At 41.8% G+C, this 22694-nt stretch overlaps 2 protein-coding genes across 20 annotated transcripts in view; one reads left to right on the forward strand and one right to left on the reverse strand.

Moving 5' to 3' along the window:
* dock7 (dedicator of cytokinesis 7) overlaps positions 1 to 22694 on the forward strand; it is a 251625-nt gene that overhangs the window by 115253 nt on the left and 113678 nt on the right. For all 19 annotated transcript variants that reach the window (XM_060919936.1, XM_060919938.1, XM_060919940.1 and 16 more), the window contains exon 15: positions 19077 to 19194. In XM_060919936.1, coding sequence (XP_060775919.1) covers positions 19077 to 19194 — 118 coding nt within the window. The remainder of the gene's footprint in view (positions 1 to 19076; positions 19195 to 22694) is intronic.
* Positions 3840 to 7405, reverse strand: angptl3 (angiopoietin-like 3). Its single transcript, XM_060918350.1, has 7 exons — positions 6838 to 7405; positions 6659 to 6769; positions 6441 to 6558; positions 6244 to 6357; positions 5306 to 5401; positions 4741 to 5013; positions 3840 to 4633 (listed from the first exon to the last, which is right to left on the reverse strand). The coding sequence occupies exons 1-7, from the start codon at positions 7348 to 7350 to the stop codon at positions 4458 to 4460; spliced, it is 1401 nt and encodes a 466-aa protein (XP_060774333.1). The 5' UTR covers positions 7351 to 7405; the 3' UTR covers positions 3840 to 4457.

A 22694-nucleotide genomic window follows, 5' to 3' on the forward strand; every position in this document is an offset into this window, starting at 1 on the left:
AGATGAAAAACATCCCCACAGCATGATGCTGCCACCATCATGCTTCATTGTAGGAATGGTGTTCTCAGGGTGTTGGCTTTGTGCCACACATGGCATTTCCCATGATGTCCGGAAAGTTCAATTTTTGTCTCATTTGACCAGAGGATCTTCTTCCATGTGTTTGGGGAGTCTGCCACATGCCATTGGGCAAACTCCAAATGTGCTTTTTTTTTTTTTTTTTCCTCTGGCCACTCTTCCATAAAGCCCCACTCTGTGGAGTGTATGGTTTAAAGTGTTCCTATGGATAGATACTCCCATCTCCGCTGTGGATGTTTGCAGCTCCTTCAGTGTTATCTTTGGTTTCTCTGTTGTATCTCTGATTAATGCTCTCCTTGCTTGGTCTGTGAGTTTTGGTGGGTGGCCTTCTCTTGTCAGGTTTGTAGTGGTGCCATATTCTTTCCATTTTGCTATAATGGATTTAATGGTGCGCTGTGGGATATTCAAAGTTTGGGATATTTTTTTATAACCCAACCCTGATCTATACTTCTCCACAACTTTGTCTCTGACCTGTTTGGAGGCTCCTTGGTTCTCATGATGTTTGCTTAGTAGTGCTGCAGAGTCAGGGTCCTTCCAGAACAGGTTGATCTTAATCAACTAATTGTGACTTATGAAGTGAATTGGTTGGACCAGCTCTTATTTAGGAGTTTCATATGAAAGGGGGTGAATACCTATGCACACTCCAGATATCTGTTTTTTCATCTTATTGTTTGTGTCACAAGAAAACAGCAATGTGCACCTTGAAAGTGGTAGGCATGTTGTGTAAATCAAATGGTGCAAACCCTCCAAAAATCCATTTTAATTCCAGCTTGTAATGCAACAAAACAGGACAAACACCAAGGGGGATGAATGCTTTTGCAAGGCACTGTATATTTTTCATCATTTGAACCCCAAGGTTTTATTTATTTTGGACTCGGAGTGCAGGATCAGCCTCTTTCTGGCTTGTTCAGGGGTCTAACAGTGTGGCATCCTGGGATTTGACTTTTAGCACAGAACTGTAACCACTGAGCAATCTCTTTCAATTCACCTTTCCAAATACTGTTAAGTAACACCATGGCCTTGCTACAGCTTCTTAACTGATTGGTTCATATGGTTGTTAGTCAAGGCCTCACAAGGGGTTATGTTGACATGGTCATCTATAAAGCATGTGTCGCTCTCATGGTGGTTAGCAAAGCTGATATTTTGCTTGCTTGGGCATGCTAAATTATATTGATAGTGTATTGTTAAGGTCTATAAATGTAATATTTGATATGTGTAACTTGCTGGGTGCGATTTGCTGGGGGTGGGGGGGACGGTGGGGATCATTCCTCCCCCCCCCCCGGTTTTTGGGACCAAAAAGAGACCAAAAAAAAAGTTGACATGACAGGCATGTTGTGACACAGTTTTCTATGGTCTACATTGCACTCACTTTCAAAATGACCCGAAGTGGCAGCTTTGATGTTCACGAACGTCCCCAGCAAATAGATATATTGTAGATAATAACAATATCTTTGCGTTCTATGCAGGGATGCAAATAGCACGCCTTTTGGCGGATGCCGCCTTTTTCACGGCCGTTTTTTTTTTTTTAGGGGGGGCGTTGGAGTGTCTGATTATAGTTTCAAAGTAAATTCTGTATTAAAATTACTAAATAAGCAAATCCGTTACAGTCCATGAAACAGGAAGTATAAGGATGAGAAAAAAAAACAGTTTAAATCGGAAAGCTGCGCACAATGTGAACTGCGCCATCAGAGCAAACTGTTCATTTAGTATTCATGTATTTTAATGATTTTCGAGTCACTGTCCATTTAATCCGGAGGGAGAGAAACATCACAGCAACGCGACAAGCAATGCGAACTTTGTTGTGTTCGTGTATTTAGTCAGAGAGATAGGAAGATGAATTTACTATCTCTGGTTTAGTGTTCGTTTTCATTTAGTGTTATTCATTTGATATCATCGGATGTTATTGAGCTGTTAGCCTATTGTTACCTTAATTTTGTGACGTTTCATGATTTTAAAAAAAAAAACATCCCCCCCCTTCTGGTTTTTCGACAAATCGCACCCTGGTAACTTGTATAGCTGTTGATTAAATGGTAATTAATTGAAACTCTTGTTGATGGTTAACCAGAGTTAACGTGCTGTAAGGAAAGTGTAAAACACTTGGTGTGCTGTTATAAGAAAATAATCACTGATAGTTTGGTGGAATGCAACCCAACAGGATGTCGAGTTACTGTTGCCAGACAGAGGTTGATTAATTTCCAAGATGATCGCGAATATTTTATTCCCTTATATCAAAGTATTTGGTAATGGTCATCATCATCAAATGTTACTCGTTGAGGCTTACGCCTCTGAGTCAGAGGAGTCTGTGCGCCTATAGCGCTCGCGGCTCCATCTTTTGAACCCCGAACGGTCCATCAGTTTCATCAACTGTCCTTTATCCATTCCTGTTTCTTTCTCGACCCAGTTTTCTCGAATGGTAGCAATTTTGTGTTCACTACAGAGCAAGAACGTTGCACTTTATATCCATTTATAATGATTTTTATTGCCGTGGAATGCCCACGAAGCACTGACACTAGAGACGCCTTTGAAAAATGTCAAGTAAATGTCTCCTCAAAGACAACTTCACTATAGGGAGGGAAAGTAATCTCATCGCCCCCTACTGGATGCGTTCCAACCTCTGTGGCAAAATGAATGGGAATATCTTTTCAAAAAATTACATTTCGGGTTACACTTCAAAGTTAAGACGATGGCTTCCATATGTTGTGCATGTCAGGCAGCTCTATCGATCCTGGTGATCATACTTTTATTTTTTCCACCGATTTGAATTGTTTTGAATGTTTTTTAATAAGCTGATCAAAGACTACACGGACCTGACGTCGCGTATGTGACGTCACCGCAAGTCTAGCGCCTTTCCAAATCTGTAGCAGGTAGCGGCCGGCGAGCAGCCTACATCAACATGCTGATTTGTATAGCGTGGTTGGTGGAGTATTTCTGTACCAATAAGAAATGCATCCCTTGTGGGGATAACCATTACAGATCAGGGCATGTAGTCAACTGCAGCTATTCACAGGGAGAGCTGTCAGCACTCGTAAGGGCTAGTATGAAGAACAAAACTTATCAAGCCTACTGCTGACGTAATATGAGCGACTCTGACTAGACAGTTTGGTTATAGTCCGTTTCTGACAGGTTAGGCGCAATTTCGATCTTTTAAAAGACAGCGAAATTTCACCCGATACTTTCACAGTTGGTAGACAATCCCAACATATACAACATTATTTTTTGGGGGGTGTACAAGTTCCACGTCATAACTTCTTGGGATTTTTTAAAAAATCGGGTCTATGGGATTTTTAATAGTATGGCTCTCGGCTTAGGCCTCGGTCACAACCGGCCGTACGTGCTCCTATGGCCGGTCTACGTGCAAAAAACGCAAGAAACGCACGGAGGGCGCGCGTGTGACGTGCTGATTTTCAAGCCGTAGACTGGCCACAGACCGGCCGCAGGGGTTCTTTGTCATGTCAAACAAACTCTACGGGCGCTTACGGTTTTTCAGGTTGCAAGACAAACTTACGGCCAACGTGCGTCTTTCTCCACGAACAAAAAAACCGCAGCGATTTGGGAAACACCAAACGTCGCATGGCCAAAAAATCGTACGTCCGGTTGTGACCTAGGCTTTAGGAACGCTGCCACTAGGATCGCCGTGTTTCACTTTCCCTCCCTATATGAACAAATGATCTTAGCCAGTTTATGTGCAGCATCTGCCCTACAGGTCCCTGTGTCAGTTGTTACTTGGCTATTTGAGTGAAGTGATTTCAAGACAAAATCTGTGCTATTGAATGGATTTTTTTTTATTTGGTTATAAAATTGTGCACCAGGAGAAATCTGTAAACAAATATTGACACTGAACTTGTGTAACTTTGTGTAACCAGGAGTCAATATGACTCAGTAACATAAAAGCATCATGTTTCTTGACTAGCACAAAACATAAGCACGGCTTAAATATGGTATTAAGTTAAAATGTAGTATAAAAACAAGAACGTGAAAACTACTTAACATGGATGCATTGTGAAACTAGTTAGATTTCTGTCGGTGTTTTGTATATAGTAGCAAAAAGAGCTTATAGTTTCCAAACTGGAGCATAATCAGTGTCAAATATGCCACTGTTAATACTCCAGAAGTGCATTCAGCTCTGTTTGCATTCTCACCAAACAATTTTCTAAGTAAATCAAAAAGTAAAAGGCTGTAGCAAGACGACACATGCAACATCTGGACTTTTGACATTTGAAGCTCGAGCTCAGGTTGATTAACTGTTCCTGCTGCATCATGCTTCGAGGACAAGTAGGCTCATTTTGACTGAGTGTCGGAGAAAAGGGACGCTCGTGTGGGCAGGAGTCGTTGCTGCCTGTGTGAGCATTTTGATTGGTTACAAGTTGCCTGATCAGTCAGGTTCACTGGAACTGAGACAAAGGCCTAATGGAGATCTTTGTGAATTTGACGGTGTAAGAGCTCCCTTTGTTCGGTCTCCAGTAGATCCCTTTCCTACGTGGAGCACGGTTCCTTGACCGCATCCAGCTGTAGCGCCCGTTTAGATTGGTGCCACCACACGCATTAAACCACCAACCTCCTGAAAAAAGAAAACTCAAGTTACTATAATATTCAAACACTGTTGGTTGAAATATTAGCTGCACACAACTGAGACAACGTGAAATCCATAAATTTTAGTGTTGCTACCTGAGTAGATGCGAGCGCAGCTGGACTCCTCAAGATTGTCGTTGTCCTTATCTTTGGTGGAAAACATCATGCCAGTGTGGTTGCTCATGGTATCAGGCAGGTTCCCAGACAGAGGAGTCAGATGGATAGTGTAATGAGATGCAGGACCATCCAGAGTGAACATGTACTCAATGAATCTTCTCTCGTTCTTCCAGTCCTCCAGCTCAATGTTGAGAATGTAGTCCCCCTGGCTGGCAATGGAGTGGATCTTTGCCAAGCCAAGCCAAAATTCATCTGCAATACATGAACAGCACTGTTTATTGTTTGCAGGCTTGCTTATTTTACACCAAGATAGTTTTTAAGAAAACCTGAAAATGTGTGCTTTGGTAAACCAGTTTCTAGTTCTGGTCCAACAATATTGTTGGACGTTCATTGTGTTTTTCCATTTCTTGAGCATGAACAGATCATAACTGATCCTGATGTATTGGATCTGCAAGAATTGTTCCTGTATACCAAGTCAGGTTGCAACTATTCAACCACTTTTCTTTATTTTGAACATTTACATTATATTGGGTTGGTTACTTACTTTCCAGATTTCCAAATCCAAGCTCATATTTGTCCCAGGTCTGATCAAAGTCCACAGTACCATCCACTCGCCTTTGAATAACCGTGGCTGCTCTTTCTGCAAAGCCAGTAATTTAGGGAAAGATGTAAAAAGGTTTTTGAGAGCAATTTTGATTCGTTTTCCATTTTCTGAAAGATTTTTTACATTGCTGAAAATGTCCATGGTGCTGATCAGAGGTCGTTTTGTTTTTTGTAGTGAAAAAAATGAAAGCCTAAATGGAAATTTAGGTTTCAGTGCAGAATAAAACGAGACAGTCAATGACGGCGGTGCTCATTCTGGCCCCGTCTAATCCAGAAGGAACGATCTAAAGTGGGCCACCTTGCGCAATAAATTTTGCAAACTGTATACGCTATATTGAAGCTATATACACACTAGGAATACCAACCTATTTGCCAGGAAGAATCCAAAACGGCAAGGAGTTCACCAAGAAAAAGCGATTTTTGTTGAACTGCTCATTAAGGTTTAATTAGTCCATAACTTGATTCATAATTATAATTCAGCAAATTTGGGTAGAAGTTATATGCACCCTAGGTACCCCTACATTCATGCCAGAAAGAATCAAAATTGGTGAAGAATTGAGGGAGAAGAAGCGATTTGTGTCGAAACTGCTTGTTCGGGCTTAATTACTCCATATCTTCATTATTAACTGCAATTATGCAAATTTGGGTAGAAGCCATATGCACCCCAGGCAGACCTACCTTCCTGCCAAAAAGAATAAAAATCGGTGCAGAATTGAGAGAGAAGCAGCGATTTTTGTCAAAGTGTGGACGACGGACAACACATGGGTATAAACTCATCGCCTGCTGGCCGGATGAGCTAATAACCATTTCCCAGGCCAGTGATTATAAAGAAAAATATTCCTACTGTTGGTGTTGGTTGAAATGTGTTTTCTCTTGTACCTGAGCTGATGTCACAGTACACGTTGAATGGCTCGGATTGACTGGGTTTGATTGGGTAAACTCCGCTTTTCCTCTGGCCTTGATTGAACACGTCACTGCAGTCTGTGGGAAGATCTGTAACAAAGCCGTTATGAGGAAATCGCACCGAACAGCATAAACTTTCATTTCATAGTGGCCAATTTGTTTTTTAGACTCACCATTTGTTTCAGTGCTTGAGTTGGTTGAGTTACTTGTCAGATATGTGAGAAGGTTTGGAGCTTCTAGGTTCAAATCTCCATTTTTTTCAACGGTGTCTTGAAGAGCGTCGTAACTGAGCTGTGAAGAAATACAGCGAGAGAACATAAGCCTTAGTTACACAACTGAAATAACCTGTCAGTCAGTCCAGATGTTTTGCATCGTTTTCTCTTTGTTCTACCTTCTCCTCCAGGCTTTTGATTTGGTTTTTCTGCGAGTTGAGCTGTTGATGCTGTTCTCTTACAGACTTGAGTAGATCTTTGATGGTCTTCTCTTGAGTGTCCATCACACCCTGCAGGAAAAATGTCATCAGTTTACAGTTTGGTCCTATACAAATTTATACACACACCCTCATCCTACCTTCAGAGCGGCGATCTCCTGAAGCTGTTCGATGGGCACTATGCTTTGGCTCAGGCCTTGCAGCTTTTGCTCCAGATTCCCGACTTGGCTCTGAAGCTGGACGCGCTCCTGCAGAATGCTGTTGACCTTAGAGTTGATCTCCAGCGATATGTTCCGGATTTCCTCGTTGTTGGCCTTGAGGAACGAAGTAGTTTTTTTGAGTTCCTCTTCCTCCTCTTTGATTTCGCTGGTCACGACGGAGAGCTGGTAGAAAGAGCGGTCGAAGATGTTCAGCTTCTGGAAGATATCATTGATTTGCACCTTGGTCTTGTGTACAAAGTCTCGCAGGGTCTGCCCCAGTTGGAGGAGACCGTTAGCCAGCAGTCGGACATCATCCAGCATTGCAAAGCGCGATTTTGCTTCTGTCGGTCGTGGATTGTGTAGAAGCACTGGCGGCTCTGTGGCCGATTGCAGACGAAGAGCCGCGTTAATGGTGCACATGCTCCCCAGGAAGAGCAAGCAGACAAGCTTCATGTTGACTCTGCAGCTAGTTCTGTCCCTTGCTCCTCTTGCTTTCCCTCTCTCCCGGTTGTGTGCAGAACAGAATGCAAGGCCAGGAGACCTTTAATTTATACCCCTGGACAAGAAGGGGAGGGAGAATTTGTTGATCATTGTACGGGTTAGGCAGCTGCATTCAGCCCCCACCTCTCAAGGGGCGGGGGGAGGGGGACAGCCCCAGAGGTTACTTTCGAGCAAACAAATTATAGTGGCATGCACATCCACCCCCCTCATAACCCACCAAAACCTCTCAACACACATCCATAATCCATCTCGCCATCCCTGTGGCTCCACTGCAGCAACAAGCACTAATGAATCATCTGCCTGGTCGATTTCATCATTTCAGGGATGGTAGTCGGGTGGAAATTAATAGTAAAAGTGCACAATTTACATCTCTTGGCTTGATTTAATGGCCTGCTGAATCAGCGCTTTATCAGTCTTGAGCTACTGTGCAGGGCTGTGTTTGTGTGAAGATCTTTACTGAGGTGTTGGAGAAAAGTAATTTTTAACAAAAGTGCTAGTTTTTGGAGGAACTTCAACCAGGTGCACTGAGAGTTGTTGCAGTTTTAAAAGCAAAACAGGAACATTTAAGTTTTACTCCGATTCAGAGGTCTTCGTGTCAAATCGGGAAGAATTTTTTTTTTTGGAGGGACTTGTGTTCTTTAAGCTCATGCTTGTACATGTGGCACCTGGTGAAGGCCAATTTATGCTGACAACCCAGTCCTCGCAGATGGCGTCGCAGATGGCGTCTGCGAAGCCCCCCCCTTCGCAGACGCTCTGCGCGCACCTCCGAAAAATTGTGACCACCGCAGACAGCCTCGCAGACAAGAGGGCTCTGATTGGTCCACTCTACATCCGCTGTACACGCACTTCGGCTTCCCTACTTTCCCGGTTTGCTTTGTTTTCACGACCGCCATTTTTAAAAACATGAGCGAAGATGGAGCAGCACGAAGAGCGGTTGATCGAGGAAGTGAGGAAGTACGTACATCTATACGACTCCAGTTCTAGTCATTATAAGTAACCGGAGGCTAAACACTCCACTAACCACACCCACCAACTACTCCTAGCGATTTCGCGACTTCGTGCCCCCTTGCGTTGTGGCGATGAATAACATCGCGCACGCCTATTACTCCCCGCTCAACGATAAATTACAACTGTCTGTGAAAAGCTATCTGCGAAAGCCTTGTCGCAAGAGCATGCTGAGGCCTTGACCCCGAGGGTCCATGAAGCATAGCTAGAACTTATAAAAACAGGTTCTATGAGTGGGGAAATTATAAAAAATAATAAAATAACTCTCCAGTCAGTAGCCAAAACATTATTGTACACGTTTTAAATTTATCTGTTAATTTAGTTGTAAAGTGACTCACTCATGGTACTTATTTGCGTATGGTATCTTAACATCTGTACTTATTTCCAATCGTGCCTTTCAATTGTACGTGTATCCAAATTTTATAACCTGCGCATCAGCAGTATGTATAGTGTAGACAGAGTGGACTGTGTACCGGTATGTAACATGTAGACAAAGCAAACAGTGCTTTTGGTTTGCATAGCTTAGCAGAGTATCAAGCAGGGTTTACAGATGGTTTGGGGATTATTTTACCCAGGATTTGCATCTTGAGTAATTAGAAATACAGCCTTAATCAAATGCCCTTTGTGCTTGCAAGTCTGAGTTGACGAAAAACAGATTTTCTACATCCGTTAATAAATTAGGCTGCGTTGGTCTACATTTTTAAATCGAGACAGCGTTTGATATTTCCGATCCAGTTGATTTTTAGTGACTTTAAATTATTTCTTATTTCTGCTCGAGTCTTTTCTCCTCATGGCTGCCGCTTCTCACCAGAGCTCTTATTTTATTTCTTTTTCTATTTTTTTCTTTCCTGTGTGTTTGTGTAGTTTGGTGTTTGAGTGTTTTGTCCGCCGGTTGTGGTGTAGCTCCGGACCCAGTTTTGGGCGTCGGTTCCCTCCAGGCCTTGGTTCGCTGTGGGTGATGCCTGTGCTCCCAGCTGTGGACTGCAGTGAGCCTTTTGCTCAATTTACATCGTGGTTGTCCAGCGCTCTGTGCTTTAACGCTTGGCGTGATGTTCCGAGCGATGTTGCTCGGTGGCGTCGCGGCGGCTGTGCAGGCGGTTTGGGACACACCAGCGCTCTGCGTGGCGGAGCTTCTCTGCTCGCTGTGTGGATCCACAGTGTGGTGTTCGAGCGATGTTGCTGACGGCGTCACGGCGGAGATGTGGGACTTGTTTTCGTGCGCCTTTTGGTGGGACTGTGGCTGCTACACCACGGGAATTACATCCTGACCCCTACTTGGTGGACTTTTTTTTAAATTATATTTTTATTTATTTATTATTTTTTCTTTCGTTGTCTATAATTGTAAAGCGTCCTTGGGTTTTTTGAAAGGCGCTATATAAATTTAACTTATTATTTATTATTATGGCGGCACGGTGGTGTAGTGGTTAGCGCTGTTGCCTCACAGCAAGAAGGTCTGGGTTTAAGCCCCGTGGCCGGCGAGGGCCTTTCTGTGCGGAGTTTGCATGTTCTCCCCGTGTCCGCGTGGGTTTCCTCCGGGTGCTCCGGTTTCCCCCACAGTCCAAAGACATGCAGGTTAGGTTAACTGGTGACTCTAAATTGAGCGTAGGTGTGAATGTGAGTGTGAATGGTTGTCTGTGTCTATGTGTCAGCCCTGTGATGACCTGGCGATTTGTCCAGGGTGTACCCCGCCTTTCGCCCGTAGTCAGCTGGGATAGGCTCCAGCTTGCCTGCGACCCTGTAGAAGGATAAAGCGGCTAGAGATGATGAGATGAGATTTATTATTATTCATGAAATAATTTTCATGAATAAAATGTTGGATGTAAAATGTAAATATGTCTGGAGGGTTAAATATAAATGGACTTTATGGTGGTATATCATGGCTTGTCAAAAGTTGATCAGGAAATATGGCTTCACTTGAAGTTCTAGTCAACCGTTGATTTTGTAGTTCACTTCTGCAATTCAGCATGCTTTTTACATTTATTTATTTTTTGAAAATTAAACTTTATTCCAAAACATCTGGCAACAAATCAGCAATCCAAAATGAGAAACTCAGCCAAAGAGTATTCTGAAAGCATGATATGACATGAATGGCATTTAGCAAACGCTCTTATCTGGAGTGACGTACAGCACACCCAGAGCAGCCTCGGGAGCAGTTGAGGGTTAGGTCCCTTGCTCAAGGCCGCTTCAGTCATTCCTGCTGGTTCAGAGAATCGAATCGGCGACCTTTTTGTCCCAAAGCTGCTTCTCTAACTATTGGGCCTATCTGAGGCCTATATGCGTATCTGGGGCGGCGTAGTGGTTAGCACTGTTGCTTCACTTTTACGGTCGATGGGGCCCTTTCTGTGTGGAGTTGCATGTTCTCCCCGTGTCTGTGCGGGTTTCCTTCAGGTGCTCCGGTTTCCCCCACGGTTCAAAGACATGCAGATTAGGTAAAATTCCCCAGCCGCTGGGGTTGCACAAGCCCGGATAGATTGGCGAGGGTTGGGGCTTTGCCCTGTATTCTTCACCTGTCACAAACTATGTGACCAAATAAAATTAAATTACGTTTAGGCTGAGCCTAGAATATGAAAATAGACGAAGATTTATGAAGCAGTATCACAGAATATGTCCCATCTCTTTATATGTGCTCTGTCATTTTATATATTCACAAGTAAATGTGGAGCATCTGTGAAATCCATCACACTAAATATCTAGTTGGTATAAATTAAATTTCTTGACCGCCTTTTATAGTAAGGGTGTGTGAAATTCTGCTCTCAGCTTTTTACCGCTCCTCCTGGCTAGTTTATTTAATTAAGGATGAGGTTTGGAGCAGGAACAGAGTTATGCATACAGGGTTAATCATTTGCAAAATGGCTGCTGAAATTGGACCCTTGATTCAAAAAGACTGGTCTTTTCTGTTTAAATGGTGGTCATATGCATACGTGTCAACCTTTGGTCAATCAAACCTGTATAACCAACCTCCAAAATCCGTATTTCCCTTATAAAATCCATATAAGATGCAAATTAAAATAATTTACCTAAAATTTGAATGATAATTAACAATGATATATCCCAGTTACTTTTTATTCAATATTAATAACAATAAGCCTTCAGAATGAATACAAAGCTCCAATGTTTGACAAAAACACAGTGTTATCAGCGTAGTTACGAAGGAAATACTTCGTTGTTTGGAGACAGGTTTCACCGAGCAGCTGTTATGCACGAGACTTCATATTAGCCACAAAGTCAGAAAAATCTGTTCGTAAAATTACGTTATAATGACCAAATACAATGAAAAGTATTTTTCCAGTCTCACCTGTGAAAGGTAATCCCATGTGATCTCGTTTGGACGGTAAACCTGTTGGTACAGTTAAACGCAGCACATGAATGAGGCATCTTTATTCTCGGCTACTGTCTAGACGCTATACCAGAGACGGGTGAAGAATCTCCACTTTGCCACATCCAATATGGCGGCGAGGATGACGTATGATTCTACGCAGAAGGCGGCGTCTATGTTTATATGTCTATGACTTCACGGTTGGCGGAATTCTCGCAATGCGGTGTGCGCATGATCAAAAGTGGAACGAAGTATCGCTACCACAAGATAACGCGCGATTTCATAAGACTCTTTACTGGCTGTCTGTGGTGTACAGTACGTTTGTAAATGTTATGCGCTCTTTTATCATCGTGGGAATTGATTATAGCTCTAAATAAATATTGAAGTTTTTTTAAAGAATCCGTATAACTTTATTTATACGCCCGTATACTACGTTTAGTGAATTAAATCCGTATAAAATATGGACATTCCGTATAGGTTGACATGTATGCATATGTTCTGTTAAAATTTTCAAGAACTGCATTTTCACCTTGCTGAAAGATAACATACCGTGAGCTAGAAGTTTGCTAATGGATCATTTTACTTCCTTCCTGGGAAAGGTATTTTGATTTGTGTCTCGGCTTGTTGAGGTCACTGCCCGTCTCCAAGAGAAGGAAAATTTGGTCTTAGTTTCAACATGTTCTCATACAGTGGTGCTTGAAAGTTTGTGAACCCTTTAGAATTTCCTATATTTCTGCATAAATATGACCTAAAACAACATCAGGTTTTCACACAAGTCCTAAAAGTAGATAAAGAGAACCCAGTCAAACAAATGAGACAAAAATATTATACTGGGTCACTTATTTATTGAGGAAAATGATCCAATATTACATATCTGTGAGTGGCAAAAGTATGTGAACCTCTAGGATTAGCAGGTAATTTGAAGGTGAAATTAGTCAGGTGTTTTCATTCAATGGGATGACAATCAGGTGTGAGTGGGCACCCTGTTTTATTTAAAGAACAGGGATCTATCAAAGTCTGATCTTCACAACACGTGTTTGTGGAAGTGTATCATGGCACGAACAAAGGAGATTTCTGAGGACCTCAGAAAAAGCGTTGTTGATGCTCATCAGGCTGGAAAAGGTTACAAAACCATCTCTAAAGAGTTTGGACTCCACCAATCTTCAGTCAGACAGATTGTGTACAAATGGAGGATATTCAAGACCATTGTTACCCTCCCCAGGAGTGGTCGACCAACAAAGATCACTCCATGAGCAAGGTGTGTAATAGTCGGCGAGGTCACAAAGGACCCCAAGGTAACTTCTAAGCAACTGAAGACCTCTCTCACATTAACATTAGCCAATGTTCATGAGTCCACCATCAGGAGAACACTGAACAACAATGGTGTGCATGGCAGGGTTGCAAGGAGAAAGCCACTGCTCTCCAAAAAGAACATTGCTGCTCATCTGCAGTTTGCTAAAGATCATGTGGACAAGCCAGAAGGCTATTGGAAAATGTTTTGTGGACAGATGAGATCAAAATAGAACTTTTTGGTTTCAATGAGAAGCATTATGTTTGGAGAACGGAAAGCACTGAATTCCAACATAAGAACCTTATCCCTTCTGTGAAACATGGTGGTGGTAGTATCATGGTTTGGGCCTGTTTTGCTGCATCTGGGCCAGGATGGTTTGCCATCATTGTTGGAACAAGGAATTCTGAATTATACCAGCAAATTCTCAAGGAAAATATCAGGACATCTGTCCATGAACTAAATCTCAAGAGAAGGTGAGTCATGCAGCAAGACAGCAACCCTAAGCATACAAGTCGTTCTACCAAAGAATGGTTAAAGAAGAATAAAGTTAATGTTTTGGAATGGCCAAGTCAAAGTCCTGACCTTAATCCAATCGAAATGTTGTGGAAGGACCTGAAGTGAGCAGTTCATGTGAGGAAACCCACCAACATCCCAGAGCTGAAGCTGTTCTGTATGGAGGAATGGGCTAAAATTCCTCCAAGCCGGTGTGCAGGACTGAGCAACAGTTACCACAAATGTTTAGTTGCAGTTATTGCTGCACAAGGGGGTCACACCAGATACTGAATGCAAAGGTTCACATACTTTTGCCACTCACAGATATGTAATATTGGATCATTTTCCTCAATAAATAAATGACCAAGTATAATATTTTTATCTCATTTGTTTAACTGGGTTCTCTTTATCTACTTTTAGGAGTTGTGTGAAAATCCGATGATGTTTTAGGTCATATTTATGCAGAAATATAGAAAATTCTAAAGGGTTCACAAACTTTCAAGCACCACTGTATGTGCTCTCACTTTTTCTTAAAACCAGCACGAGAAATGTCATAAGCTCTTTCTGCTTTACACGGAACGACCCCCAACTCTCGCATAGTCGTCTTTCTCAACCGGGGTGCTGTCTGGCTTTGTTAGGGGGTGCCGTCAAAAAATTATATGTTCTAACATTGAAATAAATAAAATGAATTAAAATTCCAAAAAACGATAGTTACACTAATGCAGATCATAGCCGCCTCATGCATCATCAAAATTTGTCTCACGGCCCCCTTTCCCATGTCACAACGTCACTGCCGGGGTCAGCGTATGGTCAGCGTGACTGCATATACAGTGGTGCTTGAAAGTTTGTGAACCCTTTAGAATTTTCTATATTTCTGCATAAATAGGACCTAAAACATCATCAGATTTTCACACAAGTCCTAAAAGTAGATAAAGAGAACCCAGTTAAACAAATGAGACCAAAATATTATACTTGGTCATTTATTTATTGAGGAAAATGATCCAATATTCCATATCTGTGAGTGGCAAAAGTATGTGAACCTTTGCTTTCAGTATCTGGTGTGACCCCCTTGTGCAGCAATAACTGCAACTAAACGTTTCCGGTAACTGTTGATCAGTCCTGCACACCGGCTTGGAGGAATTTTAGCCCATTCCTCCATACAGAACAGTTTCAGCTCTGGGATGTTGGTGGGTTTCCTCACATGAACTGCTCACTTCAGGTCCTTCCACAACATTTCAATTGGATTAAGGTCAGGACTTTGACTTGGCCATTCCAAAACATTCACTTTATTCTTCTTTAACCATTCTTTGGTAGATCGACTTGTGTGCTTAGGGTCGTTGTCTTGCTGCATGACCCGCCTTCTCTTGAGATTCAGTTCATGGACAGATGTCCTGACGTTTTCCTTTAGAATTCGCTGGTATAATTCAGAATTCATTGTTCCATCAATGATGGCAAGCCATCCTGGCCCAGATGCAGCAAAACAGGCCCAAACCATGATACTACCACCACCATGTTTCACAGATGGGATCAGGTTCTTATGCTGGAATGCAGTGTTTTCCTTTCTCCAAACATAACGCTTCTCATTTAAACCAAAAAGTTCTATTTTGGTCTCATCCGTCCACAAAACATTTTTCCAATAGCCTTCTGCCTTGTCCACGTGATCTTTAGCAAACTGCAGACGAGCAGCAATGTTCTTTTTGGAGAGCAGTGGCTTTCTCCTTGCAACCCTGCCATGCACACCATTGTTGTTCAGTGTTCTCCTGATGGTGGACTCATGAACATTTTAACATTAGCCAATGTGAAAGAGGCCTTCAGTTGCTTAGAAGTTACTCTGGGGTCCTTTGTGACCTCGCCGACTGTTACATGCCTTGCTCTTGGAGTGATTTTTGTTGGTCGACCACTCCTGGGGAGGGTAACAATGGTCTTGAATTTCCTCCATTTGTACACAATCTGTCTGACTGTGGATTGGCGGAGTCCAAACTCTTTAGAGATGGTTTTGTAACCTTTTCCAGCCTGATGAGCATCAACAACGCTTTTTCTGAGGTCCTCAGAAATCTCCTTTGTTTGTGCCATGATACACTTCCACAAACATGTGTTGTGAAGATCAGACTTTGATAGATCCCTGTTCTTTAAATAAAACAGGGTGCCCACTCACACCTGATTGTCATCCCATTGATTGAAAACACCTGACTCTAATTTCACCTTCAAGTTACCTGCTAATCCTAGAGGTTCACATACTTTTGCCACTCACAGATATGTAATATTTGATCGGTTTCCTCAATAAATAAATGACCAAGTATAATATTTTTGTCTCATTTGTTTAACTGGGTTCTCTTTATCTACTTTTAGGACTTGTGTGAAAATCTGATGATGTTTTAGGTCAGATTTATGCAGAAATATAGAAAATTCTAAAGGGTTCACAAACTTTCAAGCACCACTGTATTTTATATGGGGGTGCCTTGAGAATTTGCATACTTCTGAAGGGTGCCGTGACTGAAAAAAGGTTGAGAAACGCTGGTCTAGAACAACCTCTGGTTACAGTTGTCCGTTTTTCAATCCATGTACATAAACAGAGCAAGCACACTTCCATCGTGTGTGTGTACTCCGAGGCCAAGCTTATGTAAGAGGCTTTGGAGAGCCTTTGTCTTCCTGACCAATCAGAATCACACGTCAGTCAGTCAACAAAATGGTGGTGTAGAAACCTGGCTGGTATCTGGGGGACAACATGCAGAGCAGCTCATGATAAATATACTGTACATTTCTGGGCTGCACAAACATTCTATAACTAGCACAAACATTCTTCTCGTTTTTGAAGCTGCCAGAGTGACAGTTCAGGAAGAGCGTGAGAGAGCCATTGAAGTGGAAAACATGGTTAGCAGCATCAGATGAGGAGAGAGTGAGAGACAGTGAGTGCATGAGAGAGCGGTGCTTTGTGGATGATATTTATGACCCTAGTGCTCCCAGGAGGATGAGCTTCACGTCATTGTGGTTTCTGTGACATGTCGCCTAAAGTATGCACTTCCGTACAGTCTGTTCTGAAGCATCCGACTGTCCTGTCCTGTCCTTCATCTTACTAAACCACAGAGGCTATTTTTGAGTTTTGGTCAGGGTTGTGTGTGGGTTTATTTATTTATTTATTTTTTAAATATTTTATTTTTATATTTTAAAGACAGGGTTTCATCATTGTTCCTAATGTCCTGAATGAATGCCATACTATAATTATTGTGATGCATTACATCGATAAATCTCTTCATTTCCAGTGACTCATTGAGTCACTTTTGACTAAATATGTGACCCCTCACCGAATCCAGGGACGCATGTCGGCCGAAACGAATCCGAGATGATCGCAAAAGAAGCATTTTTTTTTTTCGAAATTTGTGATTTTTGTTTTTTTCCATCATGTGCAAGTTGAGATCTTGAAGAATGCAATCAGTATTTCGGATAATAGATTTTGTTGGAAAAGCATACATTTTTTGTTGTAAATTGTCTTGTTTTTGTCAGGACTGTAGCCTGCTGGGGGGTGTGGGTAAATTACCTTATGGGCCATTCACATGTTGATTTAAGTCTTTTTTTTTTTTTTTTTTCACGAATCAGCTGTATGATACGAGCTGAGCTCGTGGCTACTTAAGCTGCATACAGACATGTAATTTCACTATGGAATGAGCAAGCTAAACAGAGCGCAGAGGAGCTGAAACACCGCGAAGCAAACAGACACACGGTATTTACATCGGAGATAACCATTTCTAGCAAAAAAAACCGTAACCTCGTTTTCCAGATTGAATGGAATACTTGAATGATCGGATGATACACGGACTGTTCTAGGACTACATTCCATCGGAGGCATTGGTGTGTGCAAGGCGCCGTTTCTCTTTCTGATGGGGTAAGTTTATTAATCTAAGGCTGTGTGGTTATTTTTGCATGTAACGGAGAGTGTTGTGGACGTACGATTTTTTGGCGTTTCCCAAATCGCTGCGTTTTTTTTTTTTTTGTTCACGGAGAAAGATGCGCGTTGGCCGTAAGTTTGTCTTGCAACCTGAAAAAAACGTAAGCGCCCGTAGAGTTTGTTTGACATGACAAAGAACCTCTGCGGCCGGTCTGCGGCTTGAAATCAGCACATCGCACGCGCGCTCTCCGTGTGTTTCTTGCGTTTTTTGCATGTAGACCGGCCGTAGGAGCACGTACCGTACGGCCGGTTGTGACCGAGGCTTTACATGAAACTAGCGTTGTGTTAGTTGTGTCATCATTGTGCTATCTTTCTTTCTTACGGTGTGAGTAATTTTTCAACCACAAAACGTTAAAGTATACTTTAGGACTTATTTTTGTACTTCATAATTGTGTTGGGCATACTTTGCATGGAAGGAAAATTGATGTGGTGATCTTTGTTTACATGAAAGTAGTATCGCGCTAGCTCGTAGGGGGTAGGGCTTTCCTTAATATCATGCAAATGAGCACCATTATGTGCCCGCCCTGCACCCAGAGTAGCTGAGATGGAAAACTTTGAGGGCGATTTTCTCCCTTTTCTGTTTTAAGAGGTATGCACTTTCAAAAGGCCACACATTCTTCAAATATTGTCAGATCTCCACATGGAAGGCATCATTGGAAAGCTTAGAAACTGTACTTTCTGAATCTGTCAATAACTCAAAATGCCCCCGGGCAGACGTGTCCCTGGATTCTGTTTTCTGACACATATTTCATAATCAAATGCCCCATGAATAAATGACATCATTCCAGAAAGTTGGGATGCTGTGTAAACTGTAAATAAAAATAGAATGAGAGAATTTTCAAATCATGGAAACCCTATATTTCATTGAAACTTAGTACACAGACGACATATCAAATGTTGAAACGGAGAAATTTTATGATTATTAAAAAAATATATATGCTCATTTCTAATTTGATGTCAGCAACACTATTCAAAAAAGTTGGGACAGGGGCATGTTTACCACTGTGTTGAATCACCTCTACTTTTAACAACACTCTGTAAATGTTTGGGAACTGAGGAGACCAATTACTGTAGTTTCGAAAGAGAAATGTTGTCCCATTCTTGCCTGATTATACAAATTGAGTTCCTCAACAGTCCAGGGTCTCCTTTGTCATATTTTGTGCTTTATAATGCGCCAAATGTTTTAAATGGGAGACAGGTCTGGACTGCAGGCAGGCCAGTTTAGCACCTGGACACTCTTCCTACAGAACCATCAAGTTCAGAATGAGTATATGATGTTCAAAAAACAATAAAATTTCTGTTTCGACATTTGATACGTTGTCTTTGTACTATTTTCAATGAAATATAGGGTTTCCATGATTTTGCAAATCTTCATATTCTGTTTTTATTTGTTTTACACAGCGTCCTAACTTTTTTTTGGAATTGGGGTTCCATCCATCCATCCATCCATCCATCCATCCATCCATCCATCCATCCATCCATCCATCCATCCATCCATCCATCTATCTTTTTTTTTTTAAAGTGAGCAACAGCTTGCTTACTGCATGAAACATTTCTCAGTATGTCATGTGTTACATGTATTGTTCTTATGTCTCTTCTTCTCTTTCTTTTTTTTTTCCCCTCCTCATTAGGAATCTGCTGTATGTCAATCCACAGAGTCTGAATTTCGCCAACCGCCAGGGCTCTGCTCGCAACATCACAGTGAAGGTGCAGTTTATGAACGGGGAGGACCCCAGCAATGCCATGCCTGTAAGTGAAAATGCACAAGCTGAATGGCATGTCTATGTACACTGTACGGTACATGCACTTAATTTGCCATGTAAGCTGTCTTAGTATTTTGTCAGGATTAAAAGACAATATGGCATGCTGTTATAGGAAAATAATTAGCGATGGGGTGCCGTGACGTGCCCAGATGCAAAGACGAGTTACAGCATGTGCCAAAGTCTTTTTTTCCTCTTGTACCACAGCAGTTTCCCAATGATTAGACTTTTTTTTTTATTAAAAAAAAAAAGCACATCATGCTTTTTATCCATTTATAGTTCTGTTTCGGGCAGCACGGTGATGCGGTGGTTAGCACGGTCACCTCACAGCAAGAAGGTTCTGGGTTCGGACCTTTGTGTGGAGTTTGCATGTTCTCCTCATGTCTGTGTGGGATTTCTCCAGGTGCTCTGGTTTCCTCCCACAGTCCAAAGACGTGTGGATTGGGTCGACTTGCTACTCTAAATTGCCTGTAGGGATGAATGTTTGTTCAGCTGTGTTAGCCCTGTAACAGATTGGTGACCTGCCCAGGGTGAACCCTGCCTCTCACTCTTAAAGGAACAGTCCACCGTACTTCCATAATGAAATATGCTCTTATCTGAATTGAGACGAGCTGCTCCGTACCTCTCCGAGCTTTGCGCGACCTCCCAGTCAGTCAGACGCGCTGTCACTCCTGTTAGCAATGTAGCTAGGCTCAGTATGGCCAATGGTATTTTTTGGGGCTGTAGTTAGATGCGACCAAACTCTTCCGCGTTTTTCCTGTTTACATAGGTTTATATGACCAGTGATATGAAACAAGTTCAGTTACACAAATTGAAACGTAGCGATTTTCTATGCTGTGGAAAGTCCGCACTATAATGACAGGCGTACTAACACCTTCTGCGCGCTTCGGCAGCGCATTGATATCTGAGCTCCGTATCAATGCGCTGTCGAAGCGCGCAGAAGGTGTTAGTACGCCTGTCATTATAGTGCGGACTTTCCATAGCATAGAAAATCGCTACGTTTCAATTTGTGTAACTGAACTTGTTTCATATCACTGGTCATATAAACCTATGTAAACAGGAAAAACGCGGAAGAGTTTGGTCGCATCTAACTACAGCCCCAAAAAATACCATTGGCCATACTGAGCCTAGCTACATTGCTAACAGGAGTGACAGCGCGTCTGACTGACTGGGAGGTCGCGCAAAGCTCGGAGAGGTACGGAGCAGCTCGTCTCAATTCAGATAAGAGCATATTTCATTATGGAAGTATGGTGGAATGTTCCTTTAAGTCCGCCTCCCCTGCAACCCTGATGGATAAATGATATAGAGGACTTTCACTGACGGCACAGATTTTTGTTTTTCATGCAGCGTTTGCCATATTGCCAGGCAAACCGAGAAAGAGCTGCGACAGTTCATAATGAAAATCGAGACGACTGCAGTTAGTACAATCTCTCAGAAACGATAAAATTATTTTATACCAGCAGATCACATTACATCCAAAAGCTGAAACATGCAGGCATCGCAGATCCATATAATTTGCCCACTAATTAATTAATTTTATTTATTTATTCTGTATACTTCTCTCTCTCTGACTGTGTGTGTGTGTATGAGACAAAGTCTGCTTCTTAATTTACCCACAAATGTATTTATTCTACTTTAAACTTGTTTGGCAAGCCAGCTACCTGATTTGGGACACTTTGACATCCTGAACTGTTTAATATTAGGGACTTCTAAATACACTGGAGGTGCTAAAGGCAGACAAAAGTACAGATGCCTACCAATATTTCAAGGCAGGTTTCGTGCCAGAATGTTATGAGAAATTCCTGATAAAGAAAAATATCTTACTAAGATAAAGATGAGCTCAAACGTGGACTTCTAATATTAGGCGAATCAGATGCTTGTTGGCTGTGCTGTGAAAATTGTGCATGCAGACGCTCATCTGAGTTTCCAAATCTGTCATTGCTTAACTCTTGAATATTTTCTACCATGGATACTATCATTAAAAAGCTTATCTCTGCTTTCCAAAGAAATGTATCTCGTTAAGATCTGTTCAGTACTTTGGGAGTAATGCTGGCGTGACATTGGGAACATGCTGGTGCTTTTTGAGTCATGGGAAAGCGGTCAGGCTCTCTCTCTCTCTCTCTCTCTCTCTCTCTCTCTCTCTCTTTTGATCGGTTTCCGACTGGATTACTCATGAATATGAATCAGATAATGTTTATAGGGATGTTCTCTTGCTCTCAGTGTTTCTGATGAAGTATTCAGAAAAATTTTCCCATCTGCTAGTTTTGATGTTTTGATTCACGAGAGACTCTGAAGTGAGTTTTCATAGCTTTACTGACTTATTTCTTCAAATCAAACTGATTCATGGAAATAAATAACTATTTTAGAATATAACTGTAGTTGTTTTGATGAAAAATATTGAGCTTTTAGTGGTCAGAATGATTTTAAAAATGGGAAGTCAGAAACACGAGTGCCAATTTCAGTTCAATTAAATGGAATTGTTTATTGGATGTGGATCACGTGTGTGTTTTTTTTTTTTTTTTTTTTGAGGTTCACCTTGAAAGCTGTGGGTATTATGATTTACGGTATATTCTTTAATATAAACACTAGAGGGGCGGCACGGTGGTGTAGTGGTTAGCGCTGTCGCCTCACAGCAAGAAGGTCTGGGTTCGAGCCCCGTGGCCGGCGAGGGCCTTTCTGTGTGGAGTTTGCATGTTCTCCCCGTGTCCGTGTGGGTTTCCTCCGGGTGCTCCGGTTTCCCCCACAGTCCAAAGACATGCAGGTTAGGTTAACTGGTGACTCTAAATTGACCGTAGGTGTGAATGTGAGTGTGAATGGTTGTCTGTGTCTATGTGTCAGCCCTGTGATGACCTGGCGACTTGTCCAGGGTGTACCCCGCCTTTCACCCGTAGTCAGCTGGGATAGGCTCCAGCTTGCCTGCGACCCTGTAGAAGGATAAAGCGGCTAGAGATATGAGACGAGATAAACACTAGAAGGTCCTACTTTCGAGAAATAAAAAGGCCTACAGAGCACCAAGAGGGTATTAGAAATAATCTTTTACTTTTTTTTTTATTGAGTTTACTGATTTAACGGTTTACTTAATTAGCATAACTAATGCAAATTAAATACTAATTTGCATAATTTATTTTTACAGATTTTTCAAACTTTGTATTCAGTATACAACCATCTATGTGCCTGCCAATTTTCATGTAAATATCTTGAAAAATAGAAAAGTTATTAAAAAAAAAAACATTTGATCTCACTGGTTACTGAGGCCCATTTTGGACCATGTGATCTTCATACAGAATATTACAGAAGTTTTCTAAAAAATTAAGCCTTTTTTTTTTTTCAATCTTTGATTTGTAATAATCAAGAACGGATGTACATTTGAATTCTGTAAAAAGTATGATATTCTGCATTTAATTCTGAATTCAGTGAGAGCAGTGTCAAGCAATTTGGATTGAATTTGAATTTTCATCTGATATTGATAGTGATAAACAAGCCAGGGCC

Source organism: Neoarius graeffei, chromosome 4, assembly GCF_027579695.1.
Source record: "Neoarius graeffei isolate fNeoGra1 chromosome 4, fNeoGra1.pri, whole genome shotgun sequence".
Taxonomy (NCBI): domain Eukaryota; kingdom Metazoa; phylum Chordata; class Actinopteri; order Siluriformes; family Ariidae; genus Neoarius; species Neoarius graeffei.